This window comes from Heteronotia binoei, chromosome 1, assembly GCF_032191835.1.
Source record: "Heteronotia binoei isolate CCM8104 ecotype False Entrance Well chromosome 1, APGP_CSIRO_Hbin_v1, whole genome shotgun sequence".
NCBI classification, from domain to species: Eukaryota; Metazoa; Chordata; class Lepidosauria; order Squamata; family Gekkonidae; genus Heteronotia; species Heteronotia binoei.
The window spans coordinates 82963811-82982239 of record NC_083223.1 but is presented as its reverse complement, the minus strand read 5'-3'; the positions used below and the strand labels follow the sequence as shown (position 1 = coordinate 82982239).

General features: G+C 47.1%; 1 protein-coding gene across 3 annotated transcripts in view; it reads left to right on the top strand.

Moving 5' to 3' along the window:
• Positions 1-18429, top strand: part of RNGTT (RNA guanylyltransferase and 5'-phosphatase) — a 232083-nt gene that overhangs the window by 50810 nt on the left and 162844 nt on the right. For all 3 annotated transcript variants that reach the window (XR_009555318.1, XM_060236951.1, XM_060236959.1), the window contains exon 8: positions 4467-4568. Coding sequence is in view for 2 of the 3 variants with exons in the window: in XM_060236951.1 (XP_060092934.1) it covers positions 4467-4568 (102 nt within the window). In the remaining variant the exon portion in view is untranslated. The remainder of the gene's footprint in view (positions 1-4466; positions 4569-18429) is intronic.

Sequence of the window (18429 nt, the reverse complement as noted above, 5' to 3'; positions counted from 1 at the left end):
CCTCACAGGGTGTCTGTTGTGGGGGAGGAAGGTAAAGGAGATTGTGAGCCGCTCTGAGACTCTTCGGAGTGGAGGGCGGGATATAAATCCAATTATTTCTTCTTCTTCTTCTTCTTCTTCTTCTTCTTCTTCTTCTTCTTCTTCTTCTTCTTCTTCTTCTTCTTCTTCTTCTTCTTCTTCTTCTTCTTCTTCTTCTTCTTCTTCTTCTTCTTCTTCTTCTTCTTCTTCTTCTTCTTCTTCTTCTTCTTCTTCTTCTTCTTCTTCTTCTTCTTCTTCTTCTTCTTCTTCTTCTTCTTCTTCTTCTTCTTCTTCTTCTTCTTCTTCTTCTTCTTCTTCTTCTTCTTCTTCTTCTTCTTCTTCTTCTTCTTCTTCTTCTTCAAGGAAGGCTCCAATGGCGACGAGAGGGGACCCAAAACTGATCAGGAATCGGGGATGGATCTATGCAGGCGGGATTGGGATACTGATAAAAGCACACCTGTGGGTAGCTAGTCCACAGATTATAAGGACTCTCTTGAGCCCTTAGGGGATGGGAAGTACGAGGGAGGAGGAAGGTGGTCAGCTGATGCATGACCTCCCCAAAAGGGGAGGGTTTCGCAGTGACCATAAGGGCTGGACTACTGCGACAACCAATAGAAAGTTCATTGGTGGCACCTAATTGGGTGCTTGCTCTTGACCAATGGACTGGCTAGGATCCTGGATACCTGAGTGAACTTTCAGGTTGAAATGGACCAGGGGGAGGCTCCAAAACGACAGTTGATGAGAAGAATAGAGGAGATTACTGGGTGGGGAGATACTTAAGACTATTAGACTTATCTAAAGGGTGACCATAGAGAGTCAAATCATGGCCTAGGTAACACCCAGTTTGTACAAAGGAACTTGTCTCTGGCTGAAGATGGTCTTCCTCTTCTTCTGTCTTTTCCTGGGCACCAGTCTTTGTCTTGAGTTCTGCTAGACAAAGAAAGTGGCAGTTGGACAATTAGCCACCCTTGGGGTGGGCAGGTTGCTTGCAGGCACATGTGACATCTGGTATGTACGTGAGCCGTCTGCTTTGCTGGAATGGAGTCAAGCCTGGTAAGAAGATGCTGCGTGTTGGTGTTTGCCCTCCACGGTGTATTCCATGGTCAGTGCTTCAAAACCATTCGCCTGGATAGCTCCTGGCGGCGCAGTTTCCTCTGTTCCATGGCTTGGATAGAAGTCATACGGAACGACGGGAAGTCTTCCATTCTCCTGGTGGGCACTCTTGTACCGGTCTTGAGTGCCTTTGTAGCGTTATGGCTGCTTGTACTGCATAAATCGCTTTTGCCCCAGGATAGGTGTGCTCACACTCTTTGGCCAGACGTGTGCGAGTCACTTCTCCAGGTGCTCTGGCAACCAAGCTGGTAATTACGATGTCTGTAAGGGGGTTTTTCCTCACAACTGGGGAACCACTGGAGATCAGTCTGATTTGCAACTGCTCTCTAGATGGCAGAGATCAGCTCCCCATGAGGTGGGGGGTGGGAGTCAGTGCCATCACTTGGATGGGTGGGAAGACAGCAAGGATGGCAGGCCCTCAGCCAGAGCCTCTTTCTAGAGCCCATTGTGTTTTTCTTCACAACAGGCCTTACTCTTAGTAATATGAATAAGGTAAATACACACATGTTCTTAAACAGATACAAACATACAGGGAGGAGGGCTGATAAAAGCTAGTGACGGAATGCTGAACAACAAAAAAGTTTTCACCCACTGGCTGAAAACAGTGATAGAAGGAGGCAGACAAATCTCCCTTGGGGAGAGAGCTTCATGGTTCAATGCCATAACTTAGAAGGTCCTTTCTTGGGTTGCCACCTGTGTCCTCAGATGGTGGAAGTACCTGAAGCAGAGCTTCTGAAGATGACAGGTTTATAGGGGAATAGGTGGTCTTTGAGTTATACTGGACCCAAACCATATAGGGCTTTAAAGGTCAATGCCAACACCTTGAATTAGCCCCAGAAGCTAATTGGGTGCTAGTGTAAAGTGGAAAGGTAAGGTTGCAATGACTGACCAATTTCACACTCAGCTTATCCCGCTGTCACGTTCCTCTTCTCTGCACAGCGTCCGTCGAATTTCCCACTATCTGCGCTGGAGTTACAGGAAGCGTCGCGGCTTTCACACAGCAAACGGAAACCAACCGGTTTCCGTTTGCTGCGCGAAAGCTGCGACACTTCCTGTAACTCAGGCACAGATAGTGGGAAATCCGACGGATGCTGCGCAGAGAAGAAGAATGTGACAGTGGGGTAAGTTGAGTGCAAAATCGGTCACTGTCTCTGGTCAGCGTTCTGGCTGCAGGATGTTGTATGAACTGTACAGATAATCTTCAAGGGCACCCCATGCAGAGCACATTGTAGTAACCTAAACTAGATGTTATCAAATAGGAGGCTCAGATTCAGCAGCATCCCCAAGATACAAACCTGCTTCTTTAGAGGGAGTACAACATCCAGAACAGAATACACCCCAATTTCTGGGTCAAACCTTCTTCCTCACCAGTAGCACTTCTGTTTTGCCAGGATTAAATTTAGCTTGTTAGCTCGCTTCCATTCCAGAACTGTCTCCAGGCAGTTTACATTTTCTGCTACCTCCCTGGAAACTGTTGGAAGCATGAGATAGGGTGGAGTGTCTACCACATATTGTGACAACTCAGTCCACGTCTCCAGAAGGCCTCTCCCAGAAGCTTAATGTAAATGTTATTAAAGCAATTGGGACAATGTGGAACTTTGTGGGGCCCTGTAAGCCAGAGGCTAAGGGCAAATTAGCAGTTCTCTAGCACCATGTTTTAAAGCAGGGGTGTCCAGTCTTTTGGCTTCCCTGGGCCACATTGGAAGACAAAGAATTGTCTTGGGCTGCACATAAAATACACTAACACTACCAATAGCTGATGAGCTTAAAAAAGGTCCATGCATAATTTTCATGATATCTGCCACCACAGATAAACAAAAAAGCCCTTGCATAATAATACTAATTATGTGCCACCCCATTTGGAGGGCCTTTAAAAATTGTTGAGCAGGTCCCAAGTTTGTGATCACTGATATAGAAACCAACTTGAAATTGCTACTTTAAAAAAAAAAATTGTGAGAACAAGTGATACAAAAATCCTTCATTTTCTTCCTAAAACAGAAAACAATTTTAGCACACAAATAACAAATCATTTGGTATATGAATACATGTACAATGAAATCCTAATTAGAGTTATATCCTTCAAAGTCCAGTGAAGTCAACAGGCTTAGAGTGGTGTAACTTAGTTTAGGACTGAGGAATTGAGGAACTCTGCTCAGTGGAGCTGGAGGATGGGGTAGGTTGTACCCTAATCTATGTTAAGCCTTTCACTATTAATAACTGGGATCTATAATAAGGTTCTAGAGCAGCGGTCCCCAACATTTTTGAACCTGTGGGCACCTTTGGAATTCTGATACAGGGTTAGGTGTACAACCACTAAATCACAAGATGTGAAGCCTGCCATAAAATGGCCACCATATGAGGTGGAGCCCCAAACATAGAGGAAGCCCTATTGCAAGAAGGGACAAGAGGAATAATTTAAGAAAATACACTGGGAAAGATAAGTGTGAGATATTAAAATTAACACTGTGGTAGCAGCTGTCAATATTCAGGTGCTGTTATTTTCATCTATACAGCACATAGGATTTCCAATGGCCAGTCAAAATTTCTGCTGAGCAAGATCTCCACATGGCCCCATTCAGTTTCTAAAAACACCTGGCAGGCACCAGGACAACTCAGAGGGCACTGTGGTGCCCCTGGGCACCATAGGAGTACTCCCATTCTAGAGCATTTATTGACTCAGTTCTGCAATTTCATTAATTTTTTCTGAACTTAGTTTGAAGGCCTACAAAGGCCTTTCAGATGCCCGTAGCCTTGTGTTGGGGAAGTTGGTTTCCCGGTACCACAGACAACTTCTTGGAAGGTTCTCAGTTAGTGCTATTTCAGTTCTGGATACCAAAAAGTAGTCCCAAAGTGACTATGTGTCTGAAATTCTGGATAACTTTTTGCCTGTTAAAAGAAAAGAGAACATTTCCTTGAACCTTAGAGGAAAAATATAGGTTTATTAAGACAATTGTTGGTGAATTTCTCCATCGGGATTTGCCTTATTAAAAAATTGTGGTCTCGGAATGATCATTAGATCAACATTTTCAATTTTGTAGTTCCTGATGTAATGTAAACAAATACATTGCTAGCAAGTTTACAGTGTAAACAATTTTATTTTTCTTTCATGGTAGAAGCCATTAGCAATTTAAAAACTGCATGTAATTCAGGCAGAAACTAATTGATACATTAAGAGGGTTACAAAAATTTCCTTTGGCCCATAAACACTATGTCCTTTTTTTGGGAAATTTCCACTTTGCAGAGAAGCTGATTTCTAAGAATGAGGTCAAAGAAGGCTGATCTGAGTTTACTGGGACCCAGAAGTGAATAAAGCCTTTCCCCCTTTTCCTTTTTAGAACTGGATTTCCTGGAGCTCAACCTGTTTCTATGGATGAGCAGAATATTAAACTTTTAGAACAGAAGCCATACAAAGTAAGCTGGAAAGCAGATGGAACACGGTGAGATGAAGTTTTCTCTTTCCCCCTCTGCCTCCGAAAGCAACAATTGCTTTATTACTGTGATTTTTCTCTTGCTGCTTTACAGGTGAAATAATTAGAACTTTAAAAAAATGCTGTTTAAGTTTTGGTGTGAAGATTTCAGCTTGATCATTATAAAGTACATACCTTATCATACAATTTGTCTTAAGAACATAAGGGAAGCCATGTTGGATCAGACCAATGGCCCAGCCAGTTCAACACTGTGTGACAAAGTAACTAAAACCCAGGTGTCATCAGGAGATCCACCAACGGGGCCAGAACTCCAGAATCCCCCCCTGCCCTGTTTCTCCCCAAGTACCAAGAATACAGAATATCACTGCCCCAGACATAGTGTTCCATCTATACTTTGTGGCTACCTCTGCTGCATACGTTTATCTTATCCCCTCTTGATACTGTGTATGCCTGTAGATGCCAGCACTTCTTGCAGCAGTGAATTCTCTGTGTTAATTGCTCTTGGGGTGAAGAAGTACTTCTTTTTATCTGTTCTAAACTTACTGCTCATTAATTTCATTGAGTGCCCACGAGTTCTTGTATTGTGAGAAATGGAGAAAAGTACTTCTTCCTCTACCTTCTTTATCCCATACCTTTATCTTTTATCCATACCTTTGTCCTGTATCTTCTATATCCCATATCTCTACCTTTTTTATCCCATACATACTTTTGTAAACCTCTAACATGTCAACCCGCAGTTGTCTTTAACCTTTCTTCATAGGGAAAGTGTTCTATCCCTTTAATAATTTTAGTTGTCCTTTTCTGCATTTTTTTCCAATGTTATAATCTTTTTTGAGGTGTGGTGACCAGAACTATATACGGTATTCCTAGAAGTGTGCAATTTTGTTCTCTATTTTAAATTCGCGTCTATGGGACCCAAAATTTTTTTTGAGCCCAATACCAGTATGGGATCCAGGGAAAAAAAAAACTGGATCCCAATACCAGTAAAGTATTTGGATGAAGAATTTTTGGAAACCCTGAATACTTTGGATCCAATAGACTTGAACTGAAAAACACTGAGGGAGGGGAAAGCAGTGGCAAAACCACTAAAAACTGCTAGAGGTAGCACAGCTGGACCTCTTTTGGGCTGTCCTTTTAAACCAGACTGCCCAAAAGAGCTCACCAAGAAGCTGATCATGTGGGGAGAACTCTCCTTGCAGGCTCTGCTGGGGATATTCTGGGGCAGCCCAGTTTAGTCCAGACTGCCCAGCAGAGCATGCCCAGGAGTTGATCTGGTGGTTGGAACTCTCTTCATAGGCTCTGCTGGGCAGCCCAGTTTTGCAAGTAATCCCCAAATATATCTGGAATTGGGAGGGGGGGAAGGATTATTTTAGGTTCTCCTGAAAAATCCCAAATAGATTTAGGAAGCTGAAATGTACCTGAAAAATACCAATATGGTATTTTTTGGGTATATTTTCAGTTTGAATATTCCCAAATGCACATTCCTATGTATTCAAAGTGACTCCACACCATACATTTATACAGGGACATTATAGTATTGGCTGATTCGTTTTTATTCCCTTCCTAATAATCCCTAGCATAACATTTGCCTTAAAATTGTAGTTGCACACTGAGTCAATGTTCAGTGACTTAGCTACCACAACATCAAGATCTCTTTCCTGGTCAGTTCTCACCAGTTCAGAACCCATCAACATATATTTGTTAGGATATTTGGGTCCAGTGTGCATTACTTTGCACTTCTTGCCATGTTGAACCACATTGGTCTTGTTTTTTATAAAGATGCTTGTAGTTTAAACTGGAAAACATTTTGTTAATTATGGCTTTACTTTAAATGAAAAGCAGGGGCTTTAAAACAAATAAACCACAGATTATCATGCTAAAATTCTTTGCCTGTATTTTCTTTCATGTATGCATTTCCTGTTTTGGTGCTTATCCCATGCTAATGCCTGCCTTCGTCCTGTGTATACTCCTCTTTTTGCAACTGCATATATTATATGCTAAGGAAAAAGTGATTGTCTCCTGGTTTTCATAGTGTGTTTCTATATCCTTGCTGCAGCTCAGATCTGTGTAACTAAAGTTTGCTGTTTTATTCTGTGAGAACTGCTTTCTAGAATGGAATTTGTGGGTACATTCTCATTAATTACCCTGTTATTAGAAAGGTTTAGAGATATGAAGGCTTGTGTTGGCATCTAGAAATATGGACCTTCAATTTAATCTTCTAGGTCTTTTACAGCAGTGGTTCCCAACTTTTTTGGCACCAGGGACCAGTTTTGTGGAAGACAGTTTTTCCATCGACTGGGGGGTGGGTTGCGATGGTTTTGGGATGATACAATGGTGCACTTTATTTCTATTAGTTTGGTGTGGTGGTTACGTGTGCGGACTCTTATCTGGGAGAACTGGGCTTGATTCCCCACTCCTCCACTTGCAGCTGCTGGAATGGCCTTGGGTTGGCCATAGCTCTCACAGAGTTGTCCTTGAAAGGGCAGCTTCTGGGGAGAGCTCTCTCAGCCCCACCCATCTCACTGGGTATCTGTTGTGGGGGAGGAAGGTAAAGCAGATTGTGAGCCACTCTGAGACTCTGAAAATCAGAGTGGAGGGCAGGATATAAATCCAATGTCGTCTTCTTATTATTATTATTATTACTACATGGTAATATATAATGAAATAATTATACAACTCACGGCCCAGTAGCTAACAGGCCATGGCCTGGTACCAGTCCATGGCCTGGGGGTTGGGGAGCCCTGTTTTACAGGATAAATTTACTAGTACTAGATCTTTTTTCAAGCATGCTTAAATCTTCTTCGTGGTCTCTGTGCATCACACTTGTGGGATTAGGCGCCTGCGCCGATCTCGATCGGTAAACTTCAAAGCTGTGGATTTCCGCGGGCCGACCCAGCGCGCATGCCCAGGCGCCCCACCGCGCATGCCCACAGGGACGGCCGCGGACATCCCGCCAGTTCTCTTCTGACCGCCGCGCTGATCGGTTGATCTCTCCGCCACGGTCGGTGAACTTTCTCCTTTTCGGATTTGCATAGTTAGCTGTATATAGTTAGTTTCGTAGTTAGATAGTTTAGATAGTGTAGGTTTGTTTCCTTATTTTTGTCGAGAGAGCGGGCTTCCTTTTGCTTCCCGCCCTTCGGGGTTGGGACGCCCCCCCCTCTCTCTCTTCGTTTCCCGCTTTCCTCCCTCGTATGGAAAGGAGGTGGGGATTTTTTCGTCGCTGCTCCGAGTGTGGGAGCAAGATTGCCCCACCAGACGGCCATTCGCTCTGTTTACTGTGCTTGGGGGAGCGACACAAGCCTGATTCCTGCCCCCATTGTGCAAAATTCTCGAAGCAGACGCGCAGGAACAGAGCGGCCCGTCTTGCAGCTGCCCTGATGGAGCGAGCGCTCTCCCCGCGAGCGGACCAGACTGAATCCGGGCCCGGCCAGACGGATCAGTCGTCATCGACCCCAGTCGATACCGAGCGGCCCGTCGTTACCGACCAACCCCGGAAGCGATCCGGTTCGGTAGCCGCTTCAGAGTCCTCGGTGCCGATAAAAAGGCCCAAGGAGGACAAAGGGATGCCCTCGGAGAAAAAGAAGCTTAAGAAGTTAAAGCGATCGGACTCTCAGTCCTCTCCAGCATCCCCGGTCGATCCGACCGCGCCGATTGTTCCGCCGCTGAAGCTCTTCGCGTCACCGGTCAAGCGCCCGGGCTCTCAGCTGGCGTCGATGTCGACTCAACTTATCATCTCCGATTCAGAGTCGGAGATCGAATCGGCACAACGCATCGGTACCCGGCACAGTCCAGCCGAAGGATCGGTCTCTCAGCCTCGGGGTTCTCCTGCTCGACAGCGATCTCCCCGTCGGGACGGCTCCCCGGTTCGACACCGATCTCCCCGTCGGGATCGCTCTCCTGCTCGGCACCGATCTCCTCATCGGGACCGATCGTCCAGCAGCCGATCTCCGCGTCGCAGAGATGACGACCCTTCACCACATCGTCTACTCACCAAGGTCCCCTGGGACCAGAGACAGTGGCAGTACCTGTATGGGGCTTACTCCATGCAGCACCCATTTCCGTGGCTTCAACAACCACAGAGAGACTGGGACCAAGCCTCTGAGACTTCATATCGCTCTAGGATGTCTCATAGAACGCAACGTAATGAGCCGTCGGCATCAGCGTCGAAGCCCCCCGAACTCGACAGGCCAGTCCAGAAGGAACCCAAGCGTTCTCCACCAGCCAAGGAGTCGACACCGATACCTCAGGAGCTCCCTTCCCGGCATCGTTCCGAACCCTCCGACTCCCCCGAGCCATCTTCCAGGTCAGTGGATGACTCATCGGGGACCTCTGACGGTGAAGCCTCACCGCCTCCGAAGACTTCGGAGGAACAGCCGATATCTCCGTCTGAGGACCTCAAATCCTACGGAGATCTTATAAGGAGAATGGCCCAGACCCTCTCCCTCACCACCGTTCAGCCTCAACCTACAGTGACTGACACGGTTTTCGATATAGTGCAGCAGGACACTTCGACGGCGATTGCCTTACCACTCACAAACGTCATGTTGCAGACGGCCAAGGCCTCTTGGGACAAACCCTCCTCTACACCTGTCTCCTCTCGCAGGCTGGATCATATGTACAGGATCCAGGAAGCGTCAGCGGAATTCCTCTATGTCCACCCTAGACCCAACTCGGTGGTAGTATCGTCGTCCTCCAAGGCGCGAAAGACCCACTCCACCCCGCCAGATAAAGAAGGCAGGAAACTGGACGCTATGGGGAGAAGATTGTACTCCGCCGGTTCCCTAGGGGTTAAAATAGCAAACTACGCTGCATGCTATGGCCGTTACCAATATGCCCTCTGGGACCAAGTCTCCACCATAATGGGCTCCCTTCCTGAGCAGAGCCGCAATGCATTGCGAAAGTTACAGAAAGAGGGTATGGCGCTGGCAAAGCAACAGCTAAACTCTGCCAGACACTCAGGGGACACGTGCGCAAAAGCCCTCACATCGGCTATCACCCTGCGCAGACATGCGTGGCTGAGATCCACGGCTCTTCAACCCGATACACAGGCATACGTCGAGGATCTCCCCTTCGATGGAGCAGGTCTGTTTAGCTCCACGACGGACTCGGTCCTCCAGGAGCTGGATAAAAGTATCAAAACATCCAGAAACCTGGGGGTGTCCGGGCAGCGCCCTCCGTCCAAGCGTCAGTGGCCTAAAACTTGGCAAAAGAAGCCGTATTCCAAGTCACCCGACAGACAGTGGCGTTCAAAATCAGCCCCTTTCACTCGGCCTTCTTTCCAGTCGAAACATAAGTACTCCCCATCCTCCGCCCAACCTGCCCGCCAGAAGGCCGCCAAGCAAGGCAAGCAGGGCCTTTGACTTTCCTCCAGTTGTGGCCGGCCCACAGGACCTGGACTCTATCCGCCTTGCCAATTTCTTCCCTGCCTGGTCCCGTGTCACCTCGGACCGGTGGGTATTGTCAATAATCAAACGGGGGTACTGTATAGAATTTTGCCACCGCCCTTATACCCCGAGGTTTGTCTCTACAGCTCCTTCTCTGACCCTCTGCGAGGAAGTCAAGTCGCTCTGTCAAAAGCATGCCATCCAGAAGGTTCCCAAGGGCCAGAAAGGTCAGGGGTTCTACTCCCGATACTTTGCGATCCCCAAGCGGGATGGGGGCCTCCGACCGATCATGGACTTGCGGGCCCTGAATGCCTTCATAAGGTGCGACAAGTTCCGAATGACATCCCTGCCTTATATCCTCCCCCTCCTGAGCGAAGGAGACTGGATGGCGACTCTCGATCTGAAGGACGCTTACTTCCACATCTCCATTCACCCTCGGCATCGGAAGTATCTGCGCTTCACGGTCGGAGACGACCATTTCCAGTACAGAGCCCTACCTTTCGGCCTTTGTACAGCCCCAAGGGTTTTCACCAAGACCATGGTGGTCATTGCCGCTCATCTTCGGCTTCAAGGCGTGACACTTTTTCCATACATCGACGACTGGCTCCTGGTGGCGGTGTCGAGGGAGCAGTTGCTGTGTCACATTTCCATCACCTTGACCCTGGTGAACGAGTTGGGGCTCCAAATAAATCTAAAGAAGTCTCATCTGACGCCTTCTCGGGAAGTACAATTCATCGGGGCGATCCTGGACACACGAGTATGCAGGGCGTTCCTCCCCTCAGACAGGGCGGACGCCATAGTCAAGCTGGTGTCCTCCCTCCGACTGAATCCGACCGTTCCGGCCCGGATACTCCAACGGCTTTTGGGACTTATGGCGGCGACGACCTCTGTCCTCACATTTGCGAGGCTTCGGATGAGGCCCCTACAGCTCTGGTTTCTGCGGAGCTTCAGGTGCAACGTGGACCACCCTTCCATGTTGCTCACGGTTCCAGCGGAGATCCTGTCGTCCCTGTCCTGGTGGGGCTCGAAGAGTCACCTGTTGGAAGGGGCTCCCTTTCACAAGCCAGAGCCGACTCATACGCTCACCACGGATGCCTCCCTGTGGGGTTGGGGTGCCCACATGGGGGGGATGTGTGTGGGGGACCGATGGCCACGCCATCACGCCAGTCAGCACATAAACTTCCTCGAGTTGCTAGCCATATTTCATGCCCTTCGCTCCTTCCTGCCGCTCCTGGAGGGCAGGGCAGTAGCAGTGATGACGGACAATACCACTGCCATGGCTTACATCAATCGGCAGGGGGGCACAGTGTCCAAGAGGCTTTGTCAGCTGGCTCTCCAGGTCTGGGAGCTGTGCATCTCTCGGGGAGTGTTTCTACGGGCAACCCACCTCCCGGGAGATATGAACTCACAGGCGGACTTTCTGAGTCGGGGCGGGGCTCTACTGCACGAGTGGGAGCTCAGTTGGGAGTTCCTACGCCCTGTCTTCCGCCGTTGGGGGACTCCGGAGCTGGACGTTTTTGCTACCAGGCAAAATGCAAAATGCGACCTGTTCTGCTGCAGGGGGGGCGCGGATCCCTTAGCGCTGGGGGACGGGCTCCTAGTGCCATGGAGGCATCATGTAATCTACTTGTTTCCGCCTATACCGCTCCTCACCAAGGTCGTTCAGAAGATCCTGAAGGAACGCCCGAGGGGGATTCTGGTGACTCCGTGGTGGCCCCGGCAGTCCTGGTTCCCGGTGGTTCTCCGTCTGTCGGGGGGGATGTACCATCGTTTCCCTCAAGTGCGGGATCTCCTGCTCTCTCACCGAGGGCAGGTCCTGCATCACGATATTCCTCATCTGCGCCTAACGGCTTGGCGCCTGGACCCAGATTCTCAGACAGGGCCCAGTTCGTCATCATGAACTGCAGAAAGTCTTCCACAAGACGGTCTTATGCAGCCAAATGGGCTAGGTTCGTCAACTTTGCTGCAGACCGTTCTGCGGTGCCTGATAGGGCAGACCTATCAGTGATTCTGGACTTTCTAGTCTCGTTGTTGGACGGTGGCCTGGCACCCTCCTCGGTAAGGGTCTACCTAGCCGCGATCTCTGCAGAGCATGGGCCGATAGACGGCCATTCACCCTTTGCACACCCAGACACTAAACGTTTTCTGAAAGGCATGGCAAGACTGTACCCCACGGTTAGGGCCCCTGCGCCTGCCTGGGACCTTCCCCTGGTTCTCAAGACTCTGACAGGGAAACCCTTCGAGCCAATGGCGACGTGTTCGTCCCACCTCCTGGCGTGGAAGACGGCCTTCCTCGTGGCAATCACTTCGGCGAGGCGGGTTGGGGAACTGGCAGCACTCAGGTGCGACTCCCCCTACCTGGTGTTCTCTGCTGAAGGAGCCACGTTGCGTCCAGATGTCACCTTCCTCCCAAAGGTGGTGTCCGCATTCCATCTCAATTCCGAGATTCATCTACCAGTTTACTTTCCCTCTCCAGCAAATGACTATGAGCGGGCGTTGCACGCCCTTGATGTTAAGAGGGCACTTTCCTTTTACCTGCATCGTACGGGCCCTTCCAGGAAAGATGTTAGGTTGTTCGTGTCATATGCGGAGCCCTCTCTGGGGCAACGCATTTCCTCCCAGCGTCTGTCCAAGTGGATTACAGGGACAATTCGCTTGTGTTACCTTCTCCGGAAGCAGCCTCTTCCAGGTCCGCTCCGTGCCCACTCGACTAGAGCGGTTGCTACCTCTGAGGCCTTCATGAAGGGAGTTCCCCTGCAGGATATCTGTAGGGCAGCCACGTGGTCCTCGGCGCACACCTTCGTGACACACTACGCCCTGGACCTGCGACGCAGACAAGCTTCCTCGGTGGGCCGTGCAGTGTTGCAGTCTGTTTCAGAGTGACGGACCGGCTGCCCCTCCACCAGGTAGGCTTGAGCTTGCTAATCTCCCACAAGTGTGATGCACAGAGACCACGAAGAAGATAAACAGGTTTCCTACCTGTAACTGATGATCTTCGAGTGGTCATCTGTGCAGTCACACTACCCGCCCACCTTCCCCGCTGCAGCCGGTCCCGCCATGGGGCTGACGCGGCGGCCAGAAGGAACTGGCGGGATGTCCGCGGCCGTCCCTGTGGGCATGCGCGGTGGGGCGCCTGGGCATGCGCGCTGGGTCGGCCCGCGGAAATCCACAGCTTTGAAGTTTACCGATCGAGATCGGCGCAGGCGCCTAATCCCACAAGTGTGACTGCACAGATGACCACTCGAAGATCATCAGTTACAGGTAGGAAACCTGTTTATCCCAGGAAGGAATAGATGTGCTGGTTCTCACAGTACGATCTTATGACCATTCAGTAATTTGTATCACACACTATGGTTCTCAGAAAATTTGGATAGGAATTAATTTTTCACTATCCCCCAATAATGCACATGTGTTTTGTAATTATGGACCTTTTTAGACTATATATTAGTGATCCAGAATAGCAATCACTTAAGTCATAAGAACTGAGATACTGGTTCCATTTATATCTGTAAAACCAGGATACACCATGAGCCTGCCTAGGCGGGGAGGGCGGGGTATAAATAAAAGATGATGATGATGATGATGATGATGATGATGATGATGATGATGATGATGATGATGATGATTATTATTATGTGAAATAGTGGGAAAATGCTTGTCATACAGCAGTGTAAGAGATACTTGGAAATCAGTCGCACTAGGCTGCTGAGGTCTTGCTGTTTCCAGCTGCCTCCAAAGCTTGGGGCAATGTTTGAGATAAGAGCCTTGGAACCTGGAGAGAAGGGGAGGATCTTATGGCTGAACTTGTGTTGGATTTCTGAGGCACTCAGAAGCAATGAGAAGCATTGTTCTTTCTTTTGAAACTCAGGGCACAATTAGATGTGTCTGTGTCCCCAGGTTGAACTTGGGGATGCTGCTGCCATTTTAATGCCTAGCAGAGGAGAGTTTAAAAAGCCATGAGGGTTAAATCCTGATTGGGTCTTTAGTACATCAAGACTAGGTGTTCCCCTCCCCATGCCTTTTTAACTTCCCAACCTGCTGCAGCTGTTCAGCACTTGAAAAGATGGAGGGAGGAGGAACAAGAGTGCCTGATCCTGCTGCATTGTGGATTGGGCCCTTGCAGCTTTTAAAAATCTCTTCAGTTAGGCACTAAAATTGCAGTGCCATCCACAGGTACTCCTGTCATGTGTAGATACACGTTGGATATGACATCAGTTATCAGCTGCAAGTGAATGCAGCAGCAAAAACAGTTTTCTACCAACTCTGAAAGGGAGGGGAAAAATCACAGAACAATCAAATATGATGGTACTTAAAGTTGCAAAGTATATATCTTCACAACTGCACTATAAACAAGTGGATCTCCTGCTTTCTTTCTGGAATAATTTGAATAACTGTAAAGTACAACTCTATAGCATGCACTGGCATACCACTAAAATGTGCACCAAAGAGAATGAAGTATCTACTTTTGGCTGGCTTCCAGAGTTGTAGCTATTTCTTTATTTCTGTATATGATTAGCAATCAGATTCCCTGCATTTGCCCCAAAACATTACATATGAAATCTTCTCTAAGCCCTTGATGGCCATCTTCTGAGACTCAAGGTCTGAATGTTTTGGTTCTCATTGACTCTGAAGGTGATTCACTGGTGTATTATCATATAAGTGTAGGGATTCATAAAGAGCCCTTGCCTACATTAGACTCTCAATCACTCATGACTTGTGTTCGTGTGCCTCTTTCACAAACATCCTATTTTGATTTCTTGAGTTGAAATGGTTCCTTTGTTGCAATTCAAACAGGAAGTGTTTTGCTGCTGTGACTTTGTTTTGTTGGCTTCAGGAGGCTGAATGAGGAACAGGTGTGTAAGCACCTCTCCACAGAGCTTCTGACACTTTACTTCTCTTTCTCAGAGCCTCTGAAGCTTTTCATGCCCGTTTCTCATTTAGTTTGCCAAAGGCAGTAAAGCGTGCATGCAGGACTAAACGTGAGCTGAAGGGCTTCACTAAACATGAAGCTGCCCTGAAGATCAAATGTATATCCCACCTTTCAAACAACCGCAGGCTGAATCATGTGGATTCAGTGTAGGGAAATATGGAGAACAAAGTACTCTTATTTGAAGGGATTTTGAGAAGGAGACAGTAAGTAGTGATGGGAAGGAGCACTGTTGTTACAGGTGGTGCTGCTTGAGATCACTCCACCCTTGATAAGGAAGGGTGGCAGCTACACATCTGCTAAAGAACTTTTGAAAGGCTTTAAGATCATGAGCCTCTAGTATCTTTCTTTCACCACTGAGATGAGCTAGAATCACATTTCACCTGTCTGAGAAACCCTGCCCACCATAGGCAGTTACAATAGGTGTTGATTGGCAGCCTGTTTCCTGAAGTGACTCAGCTACCGTCAATATAAGATAATTTTGAAGTTTTCGGTGATGTTTGGATGTAGAATGTAGGAATGAGCATGATGACAGAAATAAATTCCCCTTGATTTCCAGTTCGGTTTGGGAAATCTGTTGATACCTGCCTGTGGCTTAGTGTGATGGATGGAGCCAGCCATGATTGGTGGGGCATCCTGTAAACCTGGTAATAAACTGCTTTGTACCGCTGAAGTTTGGAGGTTCTAGCAGGGGACTGCAGCTATCATATCATATACCCTTGACTGAAGAATGGTACATTCCTACTTTCTGGGATGGTCGTCCTCTCCCACTGAGTGTGCAGCTTCAGGAGGGACGCACATGGAGCAGAAGTTGCAGCCTGATCGCTTTCACATCCGCACTACTGAAGCAGTCGTAAGTGTTGCCTGTAAGGGCAGCATCAACTGCACAGGGACCACAAGAAAACTGGGGGGAGATGCTTTAACATCCAGCTTGCCTTCCTTGTTTTCTGCTCAGCACTCCCCTATCAAGAGACATGCCAGGAGTCATGCTCCATATGAAGCCATCTTTCTTGTACTGAAAATGGGGAATGAAGCATCATAGATGGGATGGAAAAGGCACAGTGGAAAAAAAAATAATCCTTTCCCATTCCTCTAGAGTCTCTCTTGCATTTTTTTGTGTGTATTCCTGGATTGCTTGCCTTCCCCGAGCCCTGGCTTACCATTGTGGATGGGGAGGAAGTGCCTTCCAGAGTGCTTCTTTCTTCTCTTTTAGAATGTGCAGCAAGACATGAAAGAAAAACTATGGAAGGCACTTCCTTCTAGTTCCAAGAAGTAGCCATGATGAGGTGGCCAAATTGGACCTGCAGTGGGCATGGAGAACTGTCACGCTTCTTGCTCTCTATTCAGCCTACATCATGGCACTGCTTATCTTTGGGCCAAAGATTAGCTAATAGCTTGGGTGGTCTCCTGTCCTGGGGCTTCCCAGTAGTCTGTGTTAACCTTCAGCCTATTACACTGGGATCTCCCCATCACCAGTTGACATTCTCTTCCTAAGACTATTGCAACTTTTAATGGAGGCATTGATATAATTTTGATCCCACTCCCCATGTTTTTAATCATAGTGGATCTTCTGGTTTTGTATAGAGATTTAAAAGAGTTACTGTTTGTGAATAACTCGTAGTCATTCGATTTCAGGTTGGCAAACATAACCAAAATTACTTTGTCTTTACATAATGCCTATTAGAGACTTCAGTTGGAAAAAAGCCACAAGAAAAAATATAGGTTTGCAGGATAACAGCTGTTTCATACTATTTATTCAGAGTTTGTAATGAGGATTTGGATCAGTTTTAGATGAAATGGTTGATCCTTTGTTGCAGAGGATCTGATGCACAGCTCACAGCATTGCAGGAGATGAAGCCACACCTCTTTAGTTCTGAAAGCTAGTCCTGCCCACTATGAATAGTGGGGGATATTTTATAAAATGCACAGTGTTATCTTTAACAGGCATATGCAGACTAAGAATGCAATACTTCATGGTTGAAATGTGGTATACACTTAATCCAAGACATCCTGGTAGGTCTGTAAATTAAGCACTCATCAGAGGGTCGTGAAGTATACTTCTGAGTCAGACAGCTAAAATTTGATAAAGATATATCCCAGGCCACCCCCAGCTGCTGGAAGAGGCTGAAAATGGGACATTTGTACACTTTTCTGTCACAGTTGAGGACCTGAATGTTGTTGTACTAGGCCAACAACTGAACACAAAATCACACATAGACAGAGTGGTTGTTTTATAGGCATTTTTGTTCCAACACTTCTGTTACATTTTTACTCCAACCTTCCTCCAAGGACCTCAGGGTGGCATTGTAAATTGAGTTTTCATACTAAATTTAAGCTTTAAAATGACCTTTTGGAAGTGACTGACCACCCAGTGATCTTCCTGGCTAAGTGAAGGTTTGGACCTTGGCTTCTCCAGTCCTAGTCTGATAACCTGTTGTGATGGACTGCACTTTTGAAAGTTTAGAAGTGCTATACAAACAGGTGAGGGACTGTGAAGGGTTAATTCTTCACAGAAATGAGAAAGCCTTGAGTGACAGGGTTGTTAACCATTGTGGTTAAGCCTTTTAGTCTAAATTTGCAAGAGGGGAATCTTTAATTGGACCTCTGGGAATACCCCTTAGAAACAGAAACAACAGACCCAAGAGCTCTTAAATACATAGCCATTTATTCAGAAGTACTTCCTAATACATAATTCTAAGATCAGAATCCAATCACAATTCAGGAATTTCATGAAACAGTCACAATGAATACATAGCTATCATTCTAATGTCCCATAATGTCTTTAGCAAAGCAAAGCTTAAGCAAAATTTACTTAGTTCATTTCTTCCAAAGCATGGTAGCATCTCACCTTCCTGATGTATGTCTTCACAGATGAGGTGGGGAGACAAGACCTCAGTCAGGCTTGTTCCAAATTACTGGTCTGCTACCCCTTCCTTTTATCCTACCCCTTCCTTTTATTGGGTCGGACCACCCAATCTAGCCAATCCCGTGTGAGGGGTCAACTCTTTGGCTCTGAAACCCATTACTCATCACACCAAAAAGTCCCTTTCACTTCGACACTAGATGACAAATGTCATCTTGACTTCCCCTACCAAATGTCACTAAAACCTTTTGGGGTAATGTCCACAATCTTTCCCCATCCTTACTCTGGCACATCTCCATATTGGCAGAGACTCTATTTTGTATCAAGGAATCCATCTTGAACATACCATTCTAGCCATTTTCTAGGCCTATAGCACATCATCTGCCAGGAACATAACTTGACATGAATGAGCAAACTGCTTTTATGCTGCTGGAGGCCTAAGACCCCTTTCCTCAAGTCAAGTCAAGTTTATTTCCTGACTGAAACAGACAATGTGAGATAGAAAATGTAATTTTAAGTACCAAAAATAATGACCAATGTTATAAATCTATGCCCATATAGTGTATATGTATGTACTCTTCTTAATACCTCAAGAATTCACCATTGAAATGTATTGAATTTAAAAGTTCTCAGAAATCTTATCCTCAGTGCTTTGGCCACCCTGCTTATGTTAAATAAAATATTTTGTTATTTTTG